Below are 20,621 nucleotides of genomic sequence, written 5' to 3' on the forward strand. Positions count from 1 at the left end.
ATGTATCATTGGGCACAAAACATCACATAAAAGAATATCTTGGCTCTGAGTCCTTTCTATAGCTATATGGTGTGAACTTTTAAAAGATTTCAGTTTAAGGTCACTGATTTTCCTTAAGAGAAAGAGGAAGGAAAGGGAACTAGCATTTATTGAGGTCTTACTATGTGGGCTATTGTCCTGTGTGTGCTTACCCATGTTATCTAATCTGCACAAATGCTCTGAGAGATTGGGCCTCATTTTAGAGATGAGAAAACTGAGGCCCAGGTGTGCTTCAGGAACCAGCTGTGAAGTCTCGACCCGGCACTCAGCCATGCTACCTTGATGATGCTCATCTAAAGCTCTTTCATTTATGTATTTCTCTTAGCATTTTTGTGGTATTGTCAGGTCTATTGCAGTGGATGTGTTTATCCTGGAATATTTTCATTTTAATGGTCAAGGAGCAATTCTCAAGGAAATATAAGCAGTTGTGAGAGAAAGTTTTAGGTAGCTCCAGAAAGATGTGTCTTAATGTTGAGGACCCTTCACTGAATGATTTGTGCAAGTAATCACATGTTGACTCAAGATGGCCAGGCAGAGGTACATGGTCTCCTTGGGGAGAGAATCTGGATGAAGGGTCAGAAGCTGCAACCCCCTTGACCACTATTTGTCACAGCCTCTTCTGTATGGTTGAGAATATGGCTAAAATGGTCTCAAAGCCTCCTCTATTGACTGTGACATAGTAAAGCAGAAATTGAAGGATCAGGGGACACAGGAAGTATGTTTCTTTCTTTTTCTAGTTAAAGTTGGGATTTGGGGAGAGAAAACGAGGTATGGGGTGAGAAGAACTGATTACAAGGGTCATGTTGAAGAGCAGGTGGAGTTTCTACATTATGGCCAGAATCAGGAATTCTTGACTCTTGATAACTGTATCTTAAGAAGCCTGAGAAGAATGGGCTTGTCTGGGCACTAACCAGCCTTCTAATAAGCATTTTTAAATGAAGAGGTATAGAATGTCTGCAAAACTGCTGACTGTGGAAGCCCCTGGAAAAAAAAAGTAGAGATGTTATCTAGTATAAAAATAGGGTCTTTGACAAATATACTTTATCTCCCATGAATATATATCAACGTATATATAACATAGGTTAAAAAGTAAGCAATAAACCTGAGAATTTTAACCCCAGGATATTCATATGATGCTGCTGTAGCTATATCCGCTTTGCTGAAGCAGCTGTGAAGAGATACCCCACATCCAAGGTAAGAGAAAACCAAGTAAGATGGTAGGCAGTGAGAGAGGGCTTCAGAGGGCAGACAGACTGAAACCACAATCACAGACAACAGGCCAGTCTGATCACGTGGACCAGAGCCTTGTCTAACTCAATGAAACTAAGCCATGCCGTGTGGGGCCGCCAAAGACGGACGGGTCATGGTGGCGAGGTCTGACAGAATGTGGTCCGCTGGAGAAGGGAATGGCAAACTACTTCAGTATTCATGCCTTGAGAACACCATGAACAGTATGAAAAGGCAAAAAGATAGGACACTGAAAGATGAACTCCCCAGGTCGGTAGGTGCCCAATATGCTAATGGAGATCAGTGGAGAAATAACTCCAAACAGAGTGAAAGGATGGAGCCAAAACAAAACAACACCCAGTTGTGCATGGGACTGGTGACAGAAGCAAGGTTCGATGCTGTAAAGAGCAGTATTCCATGGGAACCTGGAATGTTAGGTCCATGAATCAAGGCAAATTGGAAGTAGTCAAACAGGAGATGACAAGAGTGAACATCGACATTCTAGGAATCAGCGAACTAAGATGGACTGGAATGGGTGAATTTAACTCAGATGAGCATTATATCTACTACTGTGGGCAGGAATCCCTTAGAAGAAATGGAGTAGCCATCATGGTCAACAAAAGAGTCCGAAATGCAGTACTGGGATGCAATCTCAAAAATGGCAGAATGATCTCTGTTCGTTTCCAAGGCAAACCATTCAATATCACGGTAATCCAAGTCTATGCCCTAACCAGTAATGCTGAAGAAACTGAAGTTGAACAGTTCTATGAAGACCTACAAGACCTTCTAGAACTAACACCCAAAAAAAATGTCCTTTTCATTATATGGGACTGGAATGCGAAAGTAGGAAGTCAAGAAACACCTGGCGTAACAAGCAAATTTGGCCTTGGAGTACAGAATGAAGCAGGGCAAAGGCTAATAGAGTTCTGCCAAGAGAACGCACTGGTCATAGCAAACACCCTCTTCCAACAACACAAGAGAAGACTCTACCCGTGGACATCACCAGATGGTCAACACCGAAATCAGATTGATTATATTCTTTGCAGCCAAAAATGCAGAAGCTCTATCCAGTCAGCAAAAACAAGACCGGGAGCTGTGGCTTAGATCATGAACTCCTTATTGCCAAATTCAGACTGAAATTGAAGAAAGTGGAGAAAACCACTAGACCGTTCAGGTATAACCTAAATCAAATCCCTTATGACTATACATTAGAAGTGAGAAATAGATTTAAGGAACTAGATCTGATAGACAAAGTGCCTGATGAACTATGGATGGAGGTCCCTGACATTGTACAGGAGACAGGAATCAAGACCATCCCCAAGAAAAAGAAATGCAAAAAGGGAAAATGGCTGTCTAGGAGGCCTTACAAATAGCTGTGAAGAAAAGAGAAGCGAAAAGCAAAGGAGAAGAGGAAAGATATACCCATTTGAATGCAGAGTTCCGAAGAATAGCAAGGAGAGATAAGAAAGCCTTCCTCAGTGATCAATGCAAAGAAATAGAGGAAAACAATAGAATGGGAAAGACTAGAGATCTCTTCAACAAAATTAGAGATACTAAGGGAACATTTCATGCAAAGATGGGCTCAATAAAGGACAGAAATGGTAGGGACCTAACAGAAGCAGAAGATATTAAGAAGAGGTGGCAAGAATACACAGAAGAACTATACAAAGAAAAATCTTCATGACCCAGATAATCACAATGGTGTGATCACTCACCTAGAGCCAGACATCCTGGAATGTGAAATCAAGTGGGCCTTAGAAAGCATCACTACGAACAAAGCTAGTGGAGGTGATGGAATTCCAGTTGAGCTATTTCAAATCCTGAAAGATGATGCTGTGAAAGTGCTGCACTCAATATGCCAGCAAATTTGGAAAACTCAGCAGTGGCCACAGAACTGGAAAAGGTCAGTTTTCATTCCAATCCCAAAGAAAGGCAATGCCAAGGAATGCTCAAACGACTGCACAATTGCACTCATCTCACACACTAGTAAAGTAATGCTTAAAATTCTCAAGCCAGGCTTCGGCAATATGTGAACCTTGAAATTCCAGATGTTCAAGCTGGTTTTAGAAAAGGCAGAGGAACCAGAGATCAAATTGCCAACATCTGCTGGATCATCGAAAAAAGAAAAGAGTTCTAGAAAAACATCTATATCTGCTTTATTGACTGTGCCAAAGCCTTTGACTCTGTGGATCACAATAAACTGTGGAAGATTCTGAAAGAGATGGGAATACCAGACCACCTGACCTGCCTCTTGAGAAACCTGCATGCAGGTCAGGAAGCAACAGTTAGAACTGGACATGGAACAACAGACTGATTCCAAATAGGTAAAGGAGTACATCAAGGCTGTATATTGTCACCCTGCTTATTTAACTTATATGCAGAGTACATCATGAGAAACGCTGAGCTAGAGGAAGCACAAGCTGGAATCAAGATTGCCGGGAGAAATATCAATAACCTCATATATGCAGATGACACCACCCTTATGGCAAAAAGTGAAGAAGAACTAAAGAGCCTCTTGATGAAAGTGAAAGAGGAGAGTGAAAAAGTTGGCTTAAAGCTCAACATTCACAAAACCAAGATCATGGCATCCAGTCCCATCACTTCATGGCAGATAGATGGGGAAACAGTGGAAACAGTGGCTGACTTTATTTTTCTGGGCTCCAAAATCACTGCAGATGGTGATTGCAGCCATGAAATTAAAAGACGCTTACTTCTTGGAAGGAAAGTTTTGACCAAACTAGACAGCATATTAAAAAGCATAGACATTACTTTGCCAACAAAGGCCCGTCTAGTCAAGGCTATGGTTTTTCCAGTGGTCATGTATGGATATGAGAGTTGGACTGTAAAGAAAGCTGAGCACCGAAGAATTGATGCTTTTGAACTGTGGTGTTGGAGAAGATTCTTGAGAGTCCCTTGGACTGCAAGGAGATCCAACCAGTCCATCCTAAAGGAGATCAGTCCTGGGTGTTCATTGGAAGGACTGATGTTGAAGCTGAAACTCCAATACTTTGGCCACCTGATGCGAAGAGCTGACTCATTGGAAAAGACCCTGATGCTGGGAAAGATTGAGGGCAGGAGAAGAAGGGGACCACAGAGGATGAGATGGTTAGATGGCATCACCAACTCAATGGACATGGGTTTGGGTGGACTCCAAGTGTTGGTGATGGACAGGGAGGCCTGGTGTGCTGCAGTTCTTGGGATCGCAAAGAGTCGGACATGACTGAGTGACTGAACTGCACTGAACTGAACTGATAGCTATATCCCAGAGACTTGATGGTCTAGACAAGTGATGGGCAAACTCTAGCCCACAGGCCATTGATAATTTTTACAATTAAAATTTTATTGGAACACATCCACACACATTCATTTATGTATTGTCATCAGTGGCTACTTTCATACTATTAGAGCAGAACTGACTATTGGCCTAGTCTGCATGGCCTCCAGAGCCTTAAGCTATTTACTGTTTTGCCCTTTAGAAAAAGAGTTTGCTGATTCAGTGCAAGAATTAGTGTCAATACGATAACTGTACATGGCTATTAATATGAAATTTTAAATTCATTACAACACAGATAAAATATTTAGTCCCTCAGTTGACATTTGCCACATGTTACATACTCAGTAGCCCTAGGTAGCTAGTGGCCAACAACTAAGGCAGCACAGTTATAGAACATTTCCACGATCTCAAATAAAATTCTAGTCTAGAACTTAAGGACATAGGTGTGTGAGAAGGTGATGTGAAGTAACTCAAAATGCCAAGGAAATATTGACCTGTGCTGAAGATGAAGCAAGTCTGTTGCAATAGTAGGTAAATTCAAAGGAGAGAAGCAGAGGGACATGATGCTGAGAATGTATCACAGGTCCTACATTTGGGTAGAGGAAGAGAAAGTCACACATAGTTTAGTAGTTAGAGAAAGGATTTTTATGCAGTTGTATCTGAGTGATTGTATGGCTTGAGGCTCAGGGATATCTGTTTACTTCTTCCATAATTCTGGGATGAGCCATGAGTTTTATTTGCAAGGATATCTATTATAATAAAATTAGAATCCAGTATCGGTAATTGCTGTAGGTCTTAAGTGGGGCTTCTGACTTCCTCAGATGAATTGAATTCTTGAAACTTGTTGAGTCAGATGGGTCTGCTGGAGAATGTCAGGGCTAACCCACAGGAAAGGACCAGATTTCACATTAGTCACATGCAGTGAGATAGAAGAGACTAGGTCATTGTGAGTATTGGGTTTTATGGTGGCTGCGTGTAGTTCATTCATATCCACACTTACTCCTCCCTTATGAAGGAGAAGCTTAATGTTTCTCAAATTATGGGATGTGACTTATGAAGAGGAAACCATTGATTTTTAAAAAAGAATTGGAAAAGAATATAAAATATCAGCACGCATCTCATATAGTAAAGGTAACTTTTTGTGATCATTGTATAAATACACTCACATTCATGTATTTGTATGGTGAATTGTTTTGTGAAACTTACTCTTTACTTAGATACAGAAAAAATTCGAAAGCCAAATGATATAATTCAACCAAACATTATTTGATAGATGAATACTTTGTATAAATTCCAAGCAACACTGAACATAAGTGTTCAGCAATGAACATAAGTGTTCATTTATTCCCATCAATATTTTCAAATGGTTAGTGAATTAAATATTTTATCTAAAGAAGAGTTAAAGAAAATAGAAATAGCCTAAGAGAGAAAAATGTCGAAAGAAATTTACAGTGCCCACCAAATTATTTTCATGAACTTCCCTGGTAGCTCAGCTGTTAAAGAATCCGCCTGCAAAGCAGGAGACTGTGGTTTGATTCCTGGGTCGGGAAGATCCCCCGGAAAACAGATAGGCTATCCACTCCAGTATTCTTGGGCTTCCCTGGTGGCTCAGATGGTAAAGAATTTGCCCACAATGTAGGATACCTGGGTTCGATCCCTGGGTAGGGAAGAACCCCTAGAGGAGGACATGGCAACCTACTCCAGTATTCTTGCCTGGAGAATCCCCATGGACAGAGGATCCTGGCGGGGTACAGTCCACGGGGTCATAAAGAGTCGGACGTGACTGAGCAGCTAAGGACAGCACAGTCTATAAAAAAAAAAAAGACTGAATAACTCGCTTTCAGAGAGGCAGGTTTTTGTTTCTTGCCAGGAGAACTTTTGACCAACAAATGTGCCTGACCACATGGACATATAGCGCCCTGCCCAGATGTAACATGTCTAAGAGGAAATCACTATTCCTTCCCAACATGAAATCGGTGTCATTTGAAAGTACCATTACCCATCTACTAACCCAGCTCATATATTTCAGGCATCTGTGATCTCCCTTCCTTCTGTTTTTCCGCTTCCTGTATGCCATTGTTTGCCAGGTCATGGCTATTTTATTTCTGTATTGCTTCTTATGCCCTTTCCCCATCGTGTGCCTTATTCATCTCTTACTTGTTCTCATGCTTCCATGCCCTTGTTCCCACTGCCATCTTTTTAACAGGTAGGCAGGATCATACAGCTCCTTTAACACAGTGGTTCTCTATTTTCTATAAATTCCAGACTCTTTAGCATAATATTCCCAGTTCTTTCTTTTCAGACTGCACTTTTACACTCTCCTTTTCCATATCTTTAACTATCAGCTGGCAGTTAAGAGTATACTTATTTCCTGGACATGACATCAGCTTTTGTGCATCTGCCCTTTTTTTCATTCCCTTTGAAATCACTTCTCTCCACTATTTCCTGCCAGGTGAAATCTTCATAGTTAAATGTTACATTGTTTCTGAAACCTTCTCTGGTTAGCCCTAGGCAGCTCCCCAACAAAATGTAATGGCTTCTTTGTCCAATTTATGGCTTTTGCCTTTCTCTTTGCTCTAACACTTCCTATAAGTCACAGCTGTGTGTAACCTAGGACTGCCTTTATCAGCAGAGGGAAGTCCTGTCTCCATGGAGTGGTGCTTCAGAATTTTGACTCTGAAGTCAGGTTCAGTTCAGTTCAGTCACTCAGTCATGTCTGACTCTCTGTGAACCCATGGACTGCAGCATGCCAGGCCTCCCTGTCCATCACCAACTCTGGAGCTTGCGCAAACTCAACGTCCATCTAGTCAGTGATGCCATCCAACCATCTCATCCTCTGTCATCCCCTTCTCCTCCTGCCTTCAGTCTTTCCCAGTATCAAGGTCTTTTCCAATGTGTCAGTTCTTTGCATCAGGTGGACAAAGTATTGGTATTTCAGTTTCAGCATCAGTCCTTCCAATGAATATTCAGGACTGATTTCCTTTAGGAGTGACTGGTTTGATCTCCTTGCAGTACAAGGGACTCTTAAAAGTCTTCTCCAACACCATAGTTTGAAAGTATCATTGTTTGGTGCTCAGCTTTCTTTATAGTCCAACTCTTATATCCACACATGACTACTGGAAGTCAGATATACCTGGTCTGTTTCCAGATCCCACAACTTAACGATAGTGTAGCCGGAGGCAAATTGCTTTACCTCTTTGGGTGTCTGTTTTCTCATTAGAAAAATTAGCCTGTTAATAGAACCTATGACTTTGGTTTGCTGTGAGGATAAATGGAGAAAATTCATAGAAGGTGCTCATACTTCACACTGACGCTTGATAAGCACTGACTAGCCGACATCTAGTGAAAGCTCACTTTTCCTCGGGGCTCTGTCCCACTGGATTCCTGTTATGTCACTGAAATCAGATCATTCCATGATATTCTACATGGTTTTGTTTTTTTTCTAGGAGGACATATCTCACGGGGTTGTTTTGAGAACCAGCTTTTTAACAGCATGAGTTGTATGAGTTGTATTGAAGCTGTAAATTCTGATGCTCAGCCTCTTACTTGATTCTGAGTTCTTGGAGATGTTATATAACTGTGACCTCAAATATTTCTCTTGACAGAACACTGCTGCAGAGGTCTCCACTGTAAGGTTAATTAGAATCTTTGCCCAAATTATAGCAAAAATAGTAAATGGATAGACTATCTTGAAGTTATTTTTTTTTTTTTTTTGCTTCTAATCACGAAAACTGCCAATTTCTACCAAGCCCTAGCAGTGAGAAATAGCAGTTATTATTAATGGAAACTGAAAAGCATTCCATTAAAGCTAAGGCTCCAATGTTGTATGCTGCTACTATATAGTTAATGTGATATACTACATGGAAAATAATATAGTATGACATAATATAATGAAGTGTACTATACTGCAAATATTCGTATTTCTTTCCTAATAAACTTGTTTTAGTTCACATGATAGACTTGAGGATAATCAGTGTTTCATTGGTTTTTTTTAAAGAGTATTGTGTCCCACTAAAAGTATGTTACCTGAATAAACTTGAGAAGCGCTGGAGTATACTGACTATAAAGCAAATGTTTTATAATACGAAGTTTATAAGCTGGAGTATAATTTTAAAACTTTGATGACATGTATCTAGTTTGCTTTATACTCTAAAATAATGGTGTGATTATTTTTCCCCTCTGGTATATGATGCTATTATATTAGCTTAAAGAGAAATTACTGTCCTATTAAGGCTTAATGTTTTGTTTTAAGGTTGATTAATCATACAAAGAAACTGATGGAAAAAGAAGAAAAATTGTGCATTAAAATTCTTCAGACTTTACGAGAAATGCTAGAGAAGAAAGACAGCTTTGTGGAAGAGGTATTTAAATTTTTTTCTTGCTATTTGAAAATCAAATGGAATCTCTAGAATACAATAATGAATTAATTACAAATGGAATCTCTAGAATACGATAATGAATAAATTACAATAGATTATTATTACATGATTATTTGTATTACATATTAATGGTGTGTGTACTTATATGAATTCCATAATTTGAGTTTTTATATTATTCATCTCTTAATGTTTACTTTTGATTTGAGAAATAACTAAGATTAGAATGGCCCAAGTATTTGGTTTATTTGTTATTATTATATTTTGTCATGAATATGTATATTTTTCTCATATAGTATCAATGGACCAAATGATCTTTTTTAAGCATTATTAAGATTTTGTACAAAGTTCTGCTGTGAATTTAAATGGTCTGTGCATTTTGGAGTATGTTGATTTTTCATTGTATGTATATATTCATGTCATTTTCTATAGTATCATGACCAGTATTATAAAATAATACTTTTTTAAATAAATGGAACTGTAAGTTTCTATTCTTAACTATACTAAATATTGCACAGATGATTTTCAGGGAATATCAACTTATAGATAATAATTGTCAGTCTGTTATTAAAAATGACAGCTCAGGTGCTTATTAAGAGATAACTGGCAGCATGTTTAATACCCAAGGTGATACACTTAAATATAAACTATAAATCTAATGTAGGTTTTTTTTTAGTGAGCTACCTTTACTCTTTACTTTTATGTTAGGTATCAAACATAATTTGTACATGCTCCTTAATAATTTTTTGTTCTGTTTCTGTAAATATTAATTATCTGGTATGTTTAAAATTGGAAAGATTTTATTTTTATTTATGTATATGCTATTTAATTCCAAAAAGATTGTAGTGGTAGGTTTTTTCTTAACATGTTTTGGTAGAAAAGAATTGCAGTGGAATCTTGGCTATTAATAGAAGGGGGGATAGCTCCGAAATACAGCATTTGAATCAGTTGTTTGCTTCAGTAATCAAAATGACTTCTGCATTGCATTAGTTCTCATCATCCTTTAAACTATATTTGGGAAACATTAATAAAATACAGGTGGTCAATACAGTTTTAATAAATGTTGCTGTAACATAGGACTCAAGAAATATGCTTGTAAGTTTGAGTATATGGTATGCTCTTAAAAAATGGTACATAGAGTTCCTTCAGACTTTTTGTTTCTTTCTCCTTTGGTTCTTCAAACTATTGCTGTAGATTGTTTGATATTGGATGAAGTATCAGATCCTAAGGTAAAAAAAATGAGATGAAATTTTTACAGACGAGTGAGGTTTATGATAACAGTTATTTGTGCTTAACGGGAGATATGTGATAAGCCTTCCAATTTTGTATAATAGATGATTATTGAATTACTATAAAGGAAACTAGGAAAGAAATCAAGCACGATTTTACTATGACTAGTCAGGAGAATTTCAGCACATCTCCTAAACCACTGTAAAATAATTCACACTGCTATCTGGGTCTCCTTTACACTCCTAGGACCATCACTAACTAGTTCAGGCTTTCATCTTCTCTTGTCTAGAAAACACCAGTGTCTAGTTCCCTGAGACCTCCTTGAAGGGAGAGGCAGGGCTGCTGTTTTCAGAGCTCCAAGGACACCATTCCCATCAAGTATGATGTGAACGGCGCCCCTAGGACACTGTCCTCAGGGAAGGGGTCAGCTGAGGCTCTTCAGGCTCATTCACTCAGGCAGCTCACACACGTTGTGAGCAGCTAGGCCGGCCCTGGTGTCTGGGCATGGGGGAGATGGAGCCCAGTGGCACAGCTTGCTAAGGGCCGCCATGGAGTGCATTTCACATGCTTCTGGGGGTCCTGTCAGTGTCTGTGGAGATCACGAGAGCCTTTCAGGAACCTTCAGGGGCTCTGCACTGCCTGGGTATTACGGGACCCCCTCTTGCCTTTTCTCCCCACCCTTCCTCATCCATTAGCCTCCAGAAACCTGTCCTGCCCGGTGTGCCTGCAGTGTCCCTCAGGCTTTCTCAGCCCTGAGCCTCGCTGCATCTGGAACTGGGATTCTTAAAATACAAAGAAGCCTCAATACCCCCAGTGTTGTCTTTGTGAAGGAGCTAATGAGGAATACTTATCAATTGTTTTTGCCACAAGTGATACTTTCTCAATAGAATTAACAAAATACTATGTGCCTCTCTTTTTTTAATTAATTTATTTTTTATTGAAGGATAATTGCTTTAAGAATTTTGCTGTTTTCTGTCAAAGCTCAACATGAATCAGCCGTAGGTATACATATATCCCCTCCCTTTTGAACCTCCTTCCCATCTCCCTCCCCATCCCACCCCTCTAGGTTGATACAGAGCCCCTGTTTGAGTTTCCTGAGCCATACAGCAAATTCCCATTGGCTATCTATTTACATAAGGTAATGGAAGTTTCCATGTTACTCTTTCCATACATCTCACCCTCTCCCCATGTTCATAAGTCTATTCTCTATGTCTGTTTCTCCATTGTTGCCCTGTAAATAAATTCTTGAGTACCATTTTTCTAGATTCTGTATATATGCGTTAGAATATGATATTTATCTTTCTCTTTCTGGCTTACTTCACTCTGTATAATAGGTTCTAGGTTCATCCACCTCATTAGAACTGACACAAATGCATTCCTTTTTATGGTTGAGTAATATGTGTATATGTACCACAACTTCTTTATCCATTCATCTGTCGATGGACATCTAGGTTGCTTCCATGGTGCCTCTCTTTTTAAGACATTGTATCTGGGTATTTAGTCCAAGCTCATTAGTTTATAGATGATGTAAATGAGACCCAGAGGGGTAGTGTGATTTACCCAAGGTCACACAGAAGGGCCAAAACCAGAACCAGCCAAAACCAGGGCTGCTTCCTCTCTGCCTAATCTTATTTATCAGATCACAGATGACTTTTGCAAATGATGTATATCACTATTAAGAAAGATTAGTATATTTTGTCCAACATGTTTGAGGGGCTGGATTTTAAGTCATAAGCAGACAGAATATAGCAGAATGTAATATCCAGAATAGATGAAAGTTTAGAAACCTAGAATTAAACGTTAAGGAATATGGAAATGTAGTCATTAACTTAGAAAGAAAAACCTAAAAGAGACTTACATAAATATCATGTCTTAATTTCTTAAGACATGATATTTCTTACATAAATATCATGTCTATTAAAGATGGAATAAGAAAACTTTAGCTGAAAGAATTCTAGATCTTAGTCAACATTTTAATTCTAAATGTTGTAGAGTGAGAAGCATTTCTACTAGTGGAAGGAGAAGACTTTTCTCCCTATATGAAATTTTTAGAAAGCATATTAGATCTAGAATGATTCAAATACCTCTGCTGGGAAAGAGACAGCAATGGACAATCTCTGCATGTTGTCAGTTGGCCCATGTTACATGGCTGGTGCTCCCTTTTCTGCGCCAGTGGAGGGGACCTAAAGGACCCACCAGTCTGGATGAAATGGCCTTGGGTAACGATTCAGAAACTGGTCAAAGCCATTATTTTACAACTTACTATATATTTTCAGAAAAAATCCTGAATATCTGTCCTGGGATAACAGGTGGCTGTGTTTTTGTTTCTGTGTTAGTTTCCTATTTGTTATTGCTGTTCAGTCGAAATCGTGTCCGACTCTGCAACCCCATGAACTGCAGCACACCAGGCTTCCCTGTCCATCACTATCTCCTGGAATTTTCTCAAATTCATGTTCACTGAGTCAGTGATTCCGTCCAACCATCTCATCCTCTGTTGTCCCCTTCTCCTCTTTCCCTCAGTCTTTCCCAGTAACAAGGTCTTTTCCAGTGAGCCAGCTCTTCACATCAGATGGCTCAAGTATTGGAGCTTCAGCATCAATCCTTCCGATGAATATTCAGGGTTGATTTCCTTTAGGATTGGCTGATTTGATCTTTTTGCTGCCCAAGGGACTCTCAAGAGTCTTCTCAATCACCACAGTTCAAAAGCATCAATTCTTCAGTGCTCAATCTTGTTTACGGTCCAACCCTCCCATCCATACATGACTACTAGAAAGGCCATAGTTTTGACTATATGGACTTTTGTTGGCAAGGTGATGTCTTTGCTTTTTAATATACTGTCTACGTTTGTCATAGCTTTTTTCCAAGGAGGAAGCATCTTTTAATTTCATGGCTGAAGTCACTGTCCGCAGTGGTTTGTAGCCCAAGAAAATAAAATCTGTCACTGTTTCCACTTTTTCCCCTTCTATTTGCCATGAAGTGATAGGACCAGATGCCATGATCTTCGTTTTTTTAATGTTGAGTTTTGAGCCAGCTTTTCACTCTCCTCTTTCATCCTCATCAAATTGCTCATTAGTTTACAACCCACATGTTTATTATCTTACAGTTTGGGAGGTTGAAGTTTAACATCAAAATGTCGATTAAATTCTTTTTTTTTTTTTTTAATTTCTTTTTTTTTTTTTTATAAATTTATTTATTTTAGTTGGGGGCCAACTGATTAAATTCTTTTTGGAGGCCCCAGGAAACAATTTATTTTATTTGCCTTTTTTAGCTTTTAGGGTGGAGAAGGCAATGGCATCCCACTCCAGTACTCTTGCCTGGAAAATCCCATGGACGGAGGAGCCTGGTAGGCTGCAGTCCACAGGGTCACTAAGAGTCAGACACGACTGAGCGGCTTCACTTTCACTTTTCCCTTTCATGCATTGGAGAAGGACATGGCAACCCACTTCAGTGTTCTTGCCTGGAGAATCCCAGGGACGGCGGAGCCTGATGGGCTGCTGTCTATGGGGTCGCACAGAGTCGGACATGACTGAAGCGACTTAGCAGCAGCAGCAGCAGCAGCTTTTAGGGGCCGCCTGCACTCCTTGGCTCGTGGCTTCTCCTTCTGTCTTCAAAGCCAGCAGCTGTAGTATCTTCAACACCCTCCCCTCCAGCCTCATCTGTCTCTCTCTCTCACATACACACACAACACACACAGAGACATATACACAAAGACTCCATTGTTATATCCCCCGCTCTTATTCTTGCCCTCCTGCCTCCCTCTTATTAGACACTTGTGATTACATTGGAACCAGCTAAATAATCCTGTGATTAATAACTTAATCACATCTGCAAAATTCCTTTGCCAAGTAAGGTAACAGTCCCAGGTTTTTGTTGCTAGAGCATAGACAACTTTGGGAGGGCCATTACCCAATCTATCACAATGATCTTTTTACTGGAGAGCTTACCTATGGCTGATTAAAATGTAGGATAATTTTAATGTGAATGAATATGACAAAAATTGGTTTGAATTCATAGCATTTTGCTGTTTTCAAAATACTGTAAAATATTTTGCTACCTTTCAGCAGTTCTAGGAAGTATGTAGAACAGGAAGCAGTTCTAGGAAGTATGTAGAACAGGAAGCAGTTCTAGGAAGTATGTAGAACAGGAAGCAGTACCTCCAGGTTTGTGGAGAGACTCAGAGAATTGAATTGCATTGTCACATAGTTTACCTAGTACCTGGCTGCCTAACACTTAATCAGCTGGATGTCTACTGTCTGTATATTGAAGCATTCCCAAGAGATCTCTCAGAATTAAATCAAAACAGAAAACTCACACCAGGATTTTTCACACTAGCTATCTTAGTGTTGCTTCACATACCTGGTGGCTCAGTAGTCAAGAACCTGTCTGCCAATGCAGGAGACCAGAATTCGATCCTTGGGTTGGGAACATCCCCTGGAGAAGGAAATGGCAACCCACTCCAGTATTCTTACCTGGGAAATCCCACAGACAGAGGAGCCTGTTGGGCTCTAGTCTGTGGCGTTGCAAAAAAGTCAGAAATGACTTAACAACTGAACAACAGTAACATCATAATGTTACACTTGAGGCTTCATTTATTTAAATTTAATACCGTAAAAGAAAATCTCCATTTTCATTTTTGTTTCTTTTGTCTCTGGTACTAGAAGTGTGTGTGTCTGTGTATGTGCATAGTGGTGAAAATTTAAAAATAGAGCAGTGAAGTAAATTTGCTTCATGGTTGAAACAGATGTCCTTAAAGCAATTTTGGACTTTGAGAGCATAGTTTTCTGATTTTATTAGCCTTCTCTGCATGAAATATTAAGGAAAATCTTCATGTAACTACCTTTTTCTGGTATTTAGTTGATTTTAAAAACGTATTCAATTTATAATCCCTTTGATCATAATTCCTAAATTAATTTTACTTAATATTCTTCCTTGCTCTATGTTTCTTTGTGCCAAAGGCTGAGAGAGAAGATGTGGGTGGTAATATCCTGAAGACTTCAAGTAGAATAATACAAGTAAATGAAAATTTAATTTTCTATTAGGCAAGCCTCTGTGAAACCCACTGATCATCTGTGTACCATTTGTTACAAGTGACAATGCTTATTTTTATTGAAGGTTAAAACATGAAAATTGTATATTAAAATCCCTGAAATAGGGAGTTAGCTGAATTTTATAAAAATTTTATAAAGTTTTATTTGTTTAGGTGATTCTGGTAGAAAAGCAAAAAAGTTACAAAGGATATATGTAAATACCCTGAAAGCTCAGTGTTCCTTTGGGATGGGTTCCATTTGAAAGGATCCTTTTAGGTAACAACAACAGGCATGTTTATTTGCACTTTAAAAAATATATATGTTGGAAAATGTGTGTAGGGAAAGAGAAGAGAAGAAATGTTTTTAAAATGGCTTCAGAGCAGTGTGATTTCTAATATTCTCCATCCTCAGCGCCATGTTGTTCTACTCTTATTTCTGTGGAAGTGGAAGTGTTAGTCACTCAGTCATGTCTAGCTCTTTGCGACCCCACAGACTGTGTCCCACCAGGCTCCTCTGTCTGTGGAATTGTCCAGGCAAGATACTGGAGTGGGTAGCCATTTTCTTTTCCAGGGGATCTTCCCAACCCAGGGATCAAACCTGGGTCTCTTTCATTGCAGGCAGATTCTTTACCATCTGAGCCACCAGAGAAACACTTTTATTTCTGTCATTCCACCACAAAATAGAAATACCTGTTAGAAAGTGTGTGCTTTTGAACAGCATAGTTTAATTTAACACCACACCTGAGTTTTGTGTACTTCAAGGTGTTTTAGGTCCAGGTCTGAGCAAGGTTTACCTGAGGTGGTCAGGAGATAGAGCTGTATGGGTTGGATGGAGGTGGATGGTCAAGATACTGAGCAGGAAATAGTAAGAACTGTGTTCAGAGGATTGGTTTGGCTTGAGGGACTTTTTTTTTTTTTGGTCAGTTTTCTTCATCTTATGCTCTTCAGTATCTATTTTCATTAGGATTTATAGAGCATTAGAGATTATTTCTCTCATAAAAGGGAGAAATATATAAATAATAAACAGTAAAGATGTTTATAAGATTTGATCCTGAATGTATAAAATTTGTAGCTTCTGTCCTGTAGAATTGGAAAAGATAAGGAGCCCTGAAAATATTCCCTGATAGCCTGTGGATCTGGTGATTTACGGTCTCTTTCCTTACATTGTAGTCAAAGAAGTTGACCTATTTAGAATGCCAATCATAATTTCCTCTGTGAGTATATTCATATCCACTTGTAAGTTATACTGACAATACATAAAATCTACAGGACAACAAAGATGTTTAGTCAAGTTCAATATTCTTCAAATTTTCAGGTTTGAAATGCTATATATTCTTGGAATATTTTTGCAAAGGGATCTAAAAACCACTTCTACTCTGGTTTAGTTTTATATGCTTGTTTTTATAAAGTGATGATTGCTAGCATTTATTTGGGAGCTCACTAAAAATCAGATACTGTTCCTGATCCTTTGTATATAGTATCTTATTTAATCTTTAAGTCTTTGTCATCCATAGTATTACATATTTTATCTCTCTTTAATAAATAAATAAATAAAGAATAGCGAACCCATGGACTATAACCCACCAGGCTCCTCTGTCTATAGAGTTCTCCAGGCAAGAACACTGGAGTGGTAGCCATTCCCTTCTCCAGGGGACCTTCCCAACCCAGAGATCAAACTTGGGTCTCCTGCCTTGCAGGCAGACTCCTTACCATCTGAGCCACTAGGGAAACCTTATTAAAAATCAGATACTATTCCTGACCCTTTGTATGTATTATCTTATTTAATCTTTAACTCTTTGTCATCGGACTTCCCTGGTTGTTCAGTTGGTTAAGGATCTGCCTGCAATGTGGAAGACCCAAGTTTGATCCCTGGGTCGGGAAGATCCCCTGGAGAAGGGCATGGTAACTCATTCCAGTATTCTTGCTTGGAGAGCTCCATGGAGAGAGGAGCCTGATGAGCTACAGTCCATGGGGTCACAAAGAGTTGGACATGACTGAGCAACTAATACTTTCACTTACTTTGCCATCGGTAGTATTACACCTCTCTTACTGATGCGGAAACCAAAGTATGTAGTGTAACTAGGTGAAGAGAGCTGGTATTCCACCCAAACATTTTGGCTTCTGAGGTCTTAACAAGATGCTAGAGCTGAACAGATGATACAATTTACAATCACTGCTCTTCTATTTTCTCAGATATTCACCTAAATAAAATGAAAAGCTTTTTAGTTTTGTTCTTGATAAAAATTTGTATGCATGTGTGCTGGAAAGCATAAAGCATTGATTCAGTGAGCTGCTGAGGAAAGGCTTGAAGATTTTAGATTGAGCTGTTTGGGAACAATGTGATGCAAGAACTGTGCAGATTTTTAAGATTATTTTTTACAGACCTAAAGATCAATATCAGAGCTTCCCAAGCCCCACCCTGTGATCATATCTGAGTTGCTAGTAGCCTGAATATTATATATAATGTCCCAAGCAATGCTTATGAGATGACATGGTAGATAGCCTCTTGTGGAAATATGGCATTCAACAAACAACATAGCATCTAATTGAGAGCTGTGATCTTTACGAATGCCCAGGTGGGATAGGTGATATTTACACATTGAACAATGATGACAGACAGAGCTTCTTGGTTTGAAAGTTGGTATCTGGATTGATATGGAATAAAGATCTTTAAGAAAGGATGCTTTGAGTTATTTTTAAGATACCCTCTAAAGATACCTTTAACTCAAAAATTTACTGAATTAACTAGATTTTATTTTTTTCTTCAGCAGGAAAAAAAAATCATTGTAATTAATCTTTTGTTTCTGATTTTGAAAAGCAGCAAAAAGAATGTCAGAAAAATACCAAGGAACTTCACTCCTACATCAAATATGCAGACTTGTCAGTCCCAGCAGTGATTACATTGTTGCAAATTTATAAATTATATCAAACTCCTCTTATTGTAAGAGTCTGCAGAATTATTCACCTCCTATGCATATGTTCATTTCACTTTTTTAGGAGGCAGATAAACTAATTATGTAGAATTGTTGCATAAAGTGCACTGTAGCTTAAGAATTGTTTTGCTAAGGAAAAATAAATTTCAGTTTTAGCATCAGATGCATTTTGTAGAACATACATTTTAGAGGTGAGTGAAGTTTTCCCCCTATATTCTAATATTTTTTAAAGCTAGATACAGTAAATGATGTTATAAACCTTTTGTATCACCATTCCTGTATTGTGAGGGCGTGTGTATGTGTGTATTGTGTTTAACTAGGTAACTAAATGGTTGGAAATATGAAAATATGTTGATGTCTCCTTACAGTAAGAGATCTGTTTTAGAAATATAATTAGTATACTTTTACCCTTTGGAGTTTTTGTTTTATATTTTTATAGGGGCAGAAAGACTTTTAGCATTAAGATAGGCACAAAGGAAGTAGTTACTTTTAGAAATTTACTCTTCAGTTGCTGGGCTGGCTTGGCCACTTGTTTTAGGCCATCAAAGTGATATGTTTATCAGATTTATTCATCATTGTACCCTTATTACAAAAATTATAAAGTTCTGAAATACATCTTGACTTTACTCTCCCACTTAAAAATCTGACAATAATGTCACTGCCTCAATGATTTTTGAGTTAAGCTTGATTCTGTAGAGATCAATGACTGAAAGATCATGTTGAAAGTATTATCAGTACTCAAAAATTAGCCAATTATTTGGTAGTTAATGGTTGTATGTGAAAAATGATATTGTGATTAGAAAATAAACATGGGTTACATACAAAGTTTAAAAAAAACAAAAAAGAAAAAACTAAAATTAATGTATTACTAAATTATTGTGTTAATTATTTCCGATTAAATCTAACCTAAACTCTTTTTCAGAATGCATTCCATGATTAGTTTCTTTTAACTCCGTATTATTCTAGTTTATAATCATTTAAGTACTTATAAAATCATCTCAGTCTTGTTACATCCTTCCTAAGTCATTTCAGTGGTGTCTGCCTCTTTGAGACCCTATGGACCATAGCCCACCAGGCTCCTCTCTCCATGAGATTCTTCAGGCAAGAATACTGGAGTGGGTTGCCATGCCCTCCCCCAGGGGATCTTCCCAACCCAAGGATTGAATCTGCATCTTCTATGTCTCCTGCACTGATAGGCAGGTTCTTTAGTGTAGACCTTTTATTATCTTACCATTTGAAGGAGGTATGTTGTTACTTTTAAATAAATTAGGAACTCCTTGAGGACAGGTCTGATAGATGTGATGAAGAAATGCCCCAAAGACCTTTCAGAGATTCTCTAAGGGTCTAGTTCTGTATTTATCCCCAGTCCCACTCCACATGTCATAAGCATTGTGCTGTTGAGTACAGAGATGGGTGATCTTATTCACTGCAGTGTTCCCAGTGGCGCACAATCATTGCTCAGTGTTTGTGAACTGACATTTATACACAGTAGAAATAAATGTCAGTGACTGCTTGTACAACACGTTGCCCTTCACTAGTCATATCCAAGAAGTGGGTTCTAGAAGTATCACTTCACATTCTAATTTGCATCTCTTTGTCACCCAGGAAGGTTTCTTGTACTTGACAGACCTGCAGAGTTGGGCCAGCTGCAAGGAGATCTACATACATTCTTGAGGGCTGGTGAAGCAGATTGTCTTATAGCAAAGGCTTTGTCTGGTGTGCTGTGTGGTGTTTGCTTGTGGTCTGCCTTGGAAGGGGAAGAAGTGGGGGATCCCCTGACATAGTAACGTGAATGCTCAGTTCAGGGAAGCTGCGGCAGAGGAAGGATGACCGGATCTGAAGGCAGGCAGGTGGGAGGAAGGATCAAGCCACTGGGCTTTGCTCTCAAGAAGGACTCCCTTCCCCTGAGAAGGAATTCGAGAACAAATAGGGAACTCAGGCCACACAAGAAGTGGGAAGACCCCACTGTAGAACCGAGAACCTGAGAGCAATTCAGGTTCTGGAGAGAGGCTGAGACCCAGTCAGCTGGACTGGTCACTGCATTTGTCAGGTTAACTAGTGTTACTACCTGTTGTTTTTTAGTTGCTAAGTTGTGTCTGACTGTTTTGTGACCCCCTGAACTGCAGCCCATCAGGTGCCTCTGTCCATGGGATTTCCCAGGCAAGAACACTGGAGTGGGTTGCCACTTCCTTCTCCAGGACATCTTCCCAACCCAGGGATCAAACCTGTGTCTCCTGCATTGGAGGGTGGATTCTTTACCACTGAGCCACCTGGGAAGCCTGTAACTAACTTTACAGCCCACTAACCAATTGTTCTCAAGCAGCATCAGGATCTCCTGCCATGGGACAAAATTGGTGTTTGAAACTGTTCTGCTGTTACCATGGTAACGAGAAAGCGAGATGTAAAGGCTTGAAGCAGATTAGGTCTGAGGCATTTTACTTTTTCCGTCTGATGCTTTCATCTCCGGACAGGTGCTCACAGAGGAAATATCTGACTTAGTATATGAGACACTAAAA

General features: G+C 39.0%; 1 protein-coding gene across 6 annotated transcripts in view; it reads left to right on the forward strand.

The window, feature by feature from the left end:
* Positions 1-20,621, forward strand: part of ITPR2 (inositol 1,4,5-trisphosphate receptor type 2) — a 563,179-nt gene that overhangs the window by 305,150 nt on the left and 237,408 nt on the right. For all 6 annotated transcript variants that reach the window (XR_014051645.1, XM_081483690.1, XM_081483688.1 and 3 more), the window contains one exon: positions 8,793-8,901. Coding sequence is in view for 5 of the 6 variants with exons in the window: in XM_081483690.1 (XP_081339816.1) it covers positions 8,793-8,901 (109 nt within the window). In the remaining variant the exon portion in view is untranslated. The remainder of the gene's footprint in view (positions 1-8,792; positions 8,902-20,621) is intronic.

This window comes from Giraffa tippelskirchi, chromosome 4 (assembly GCF_054371585.1).
Source record: "Giraffa tippelskirchi isolate mGirTip1 chromosome 4, T2T-mGirTip1v1.2.pri, whole genome shotgun sequence".
Taxonomy (NCBI): domain Eukaryota; kingdom Metazoa; phylum Chordata; class Mammalia; order Artiodactyla; family Giraffidae; genus Giraffa; species Giraffa tippelskirchi.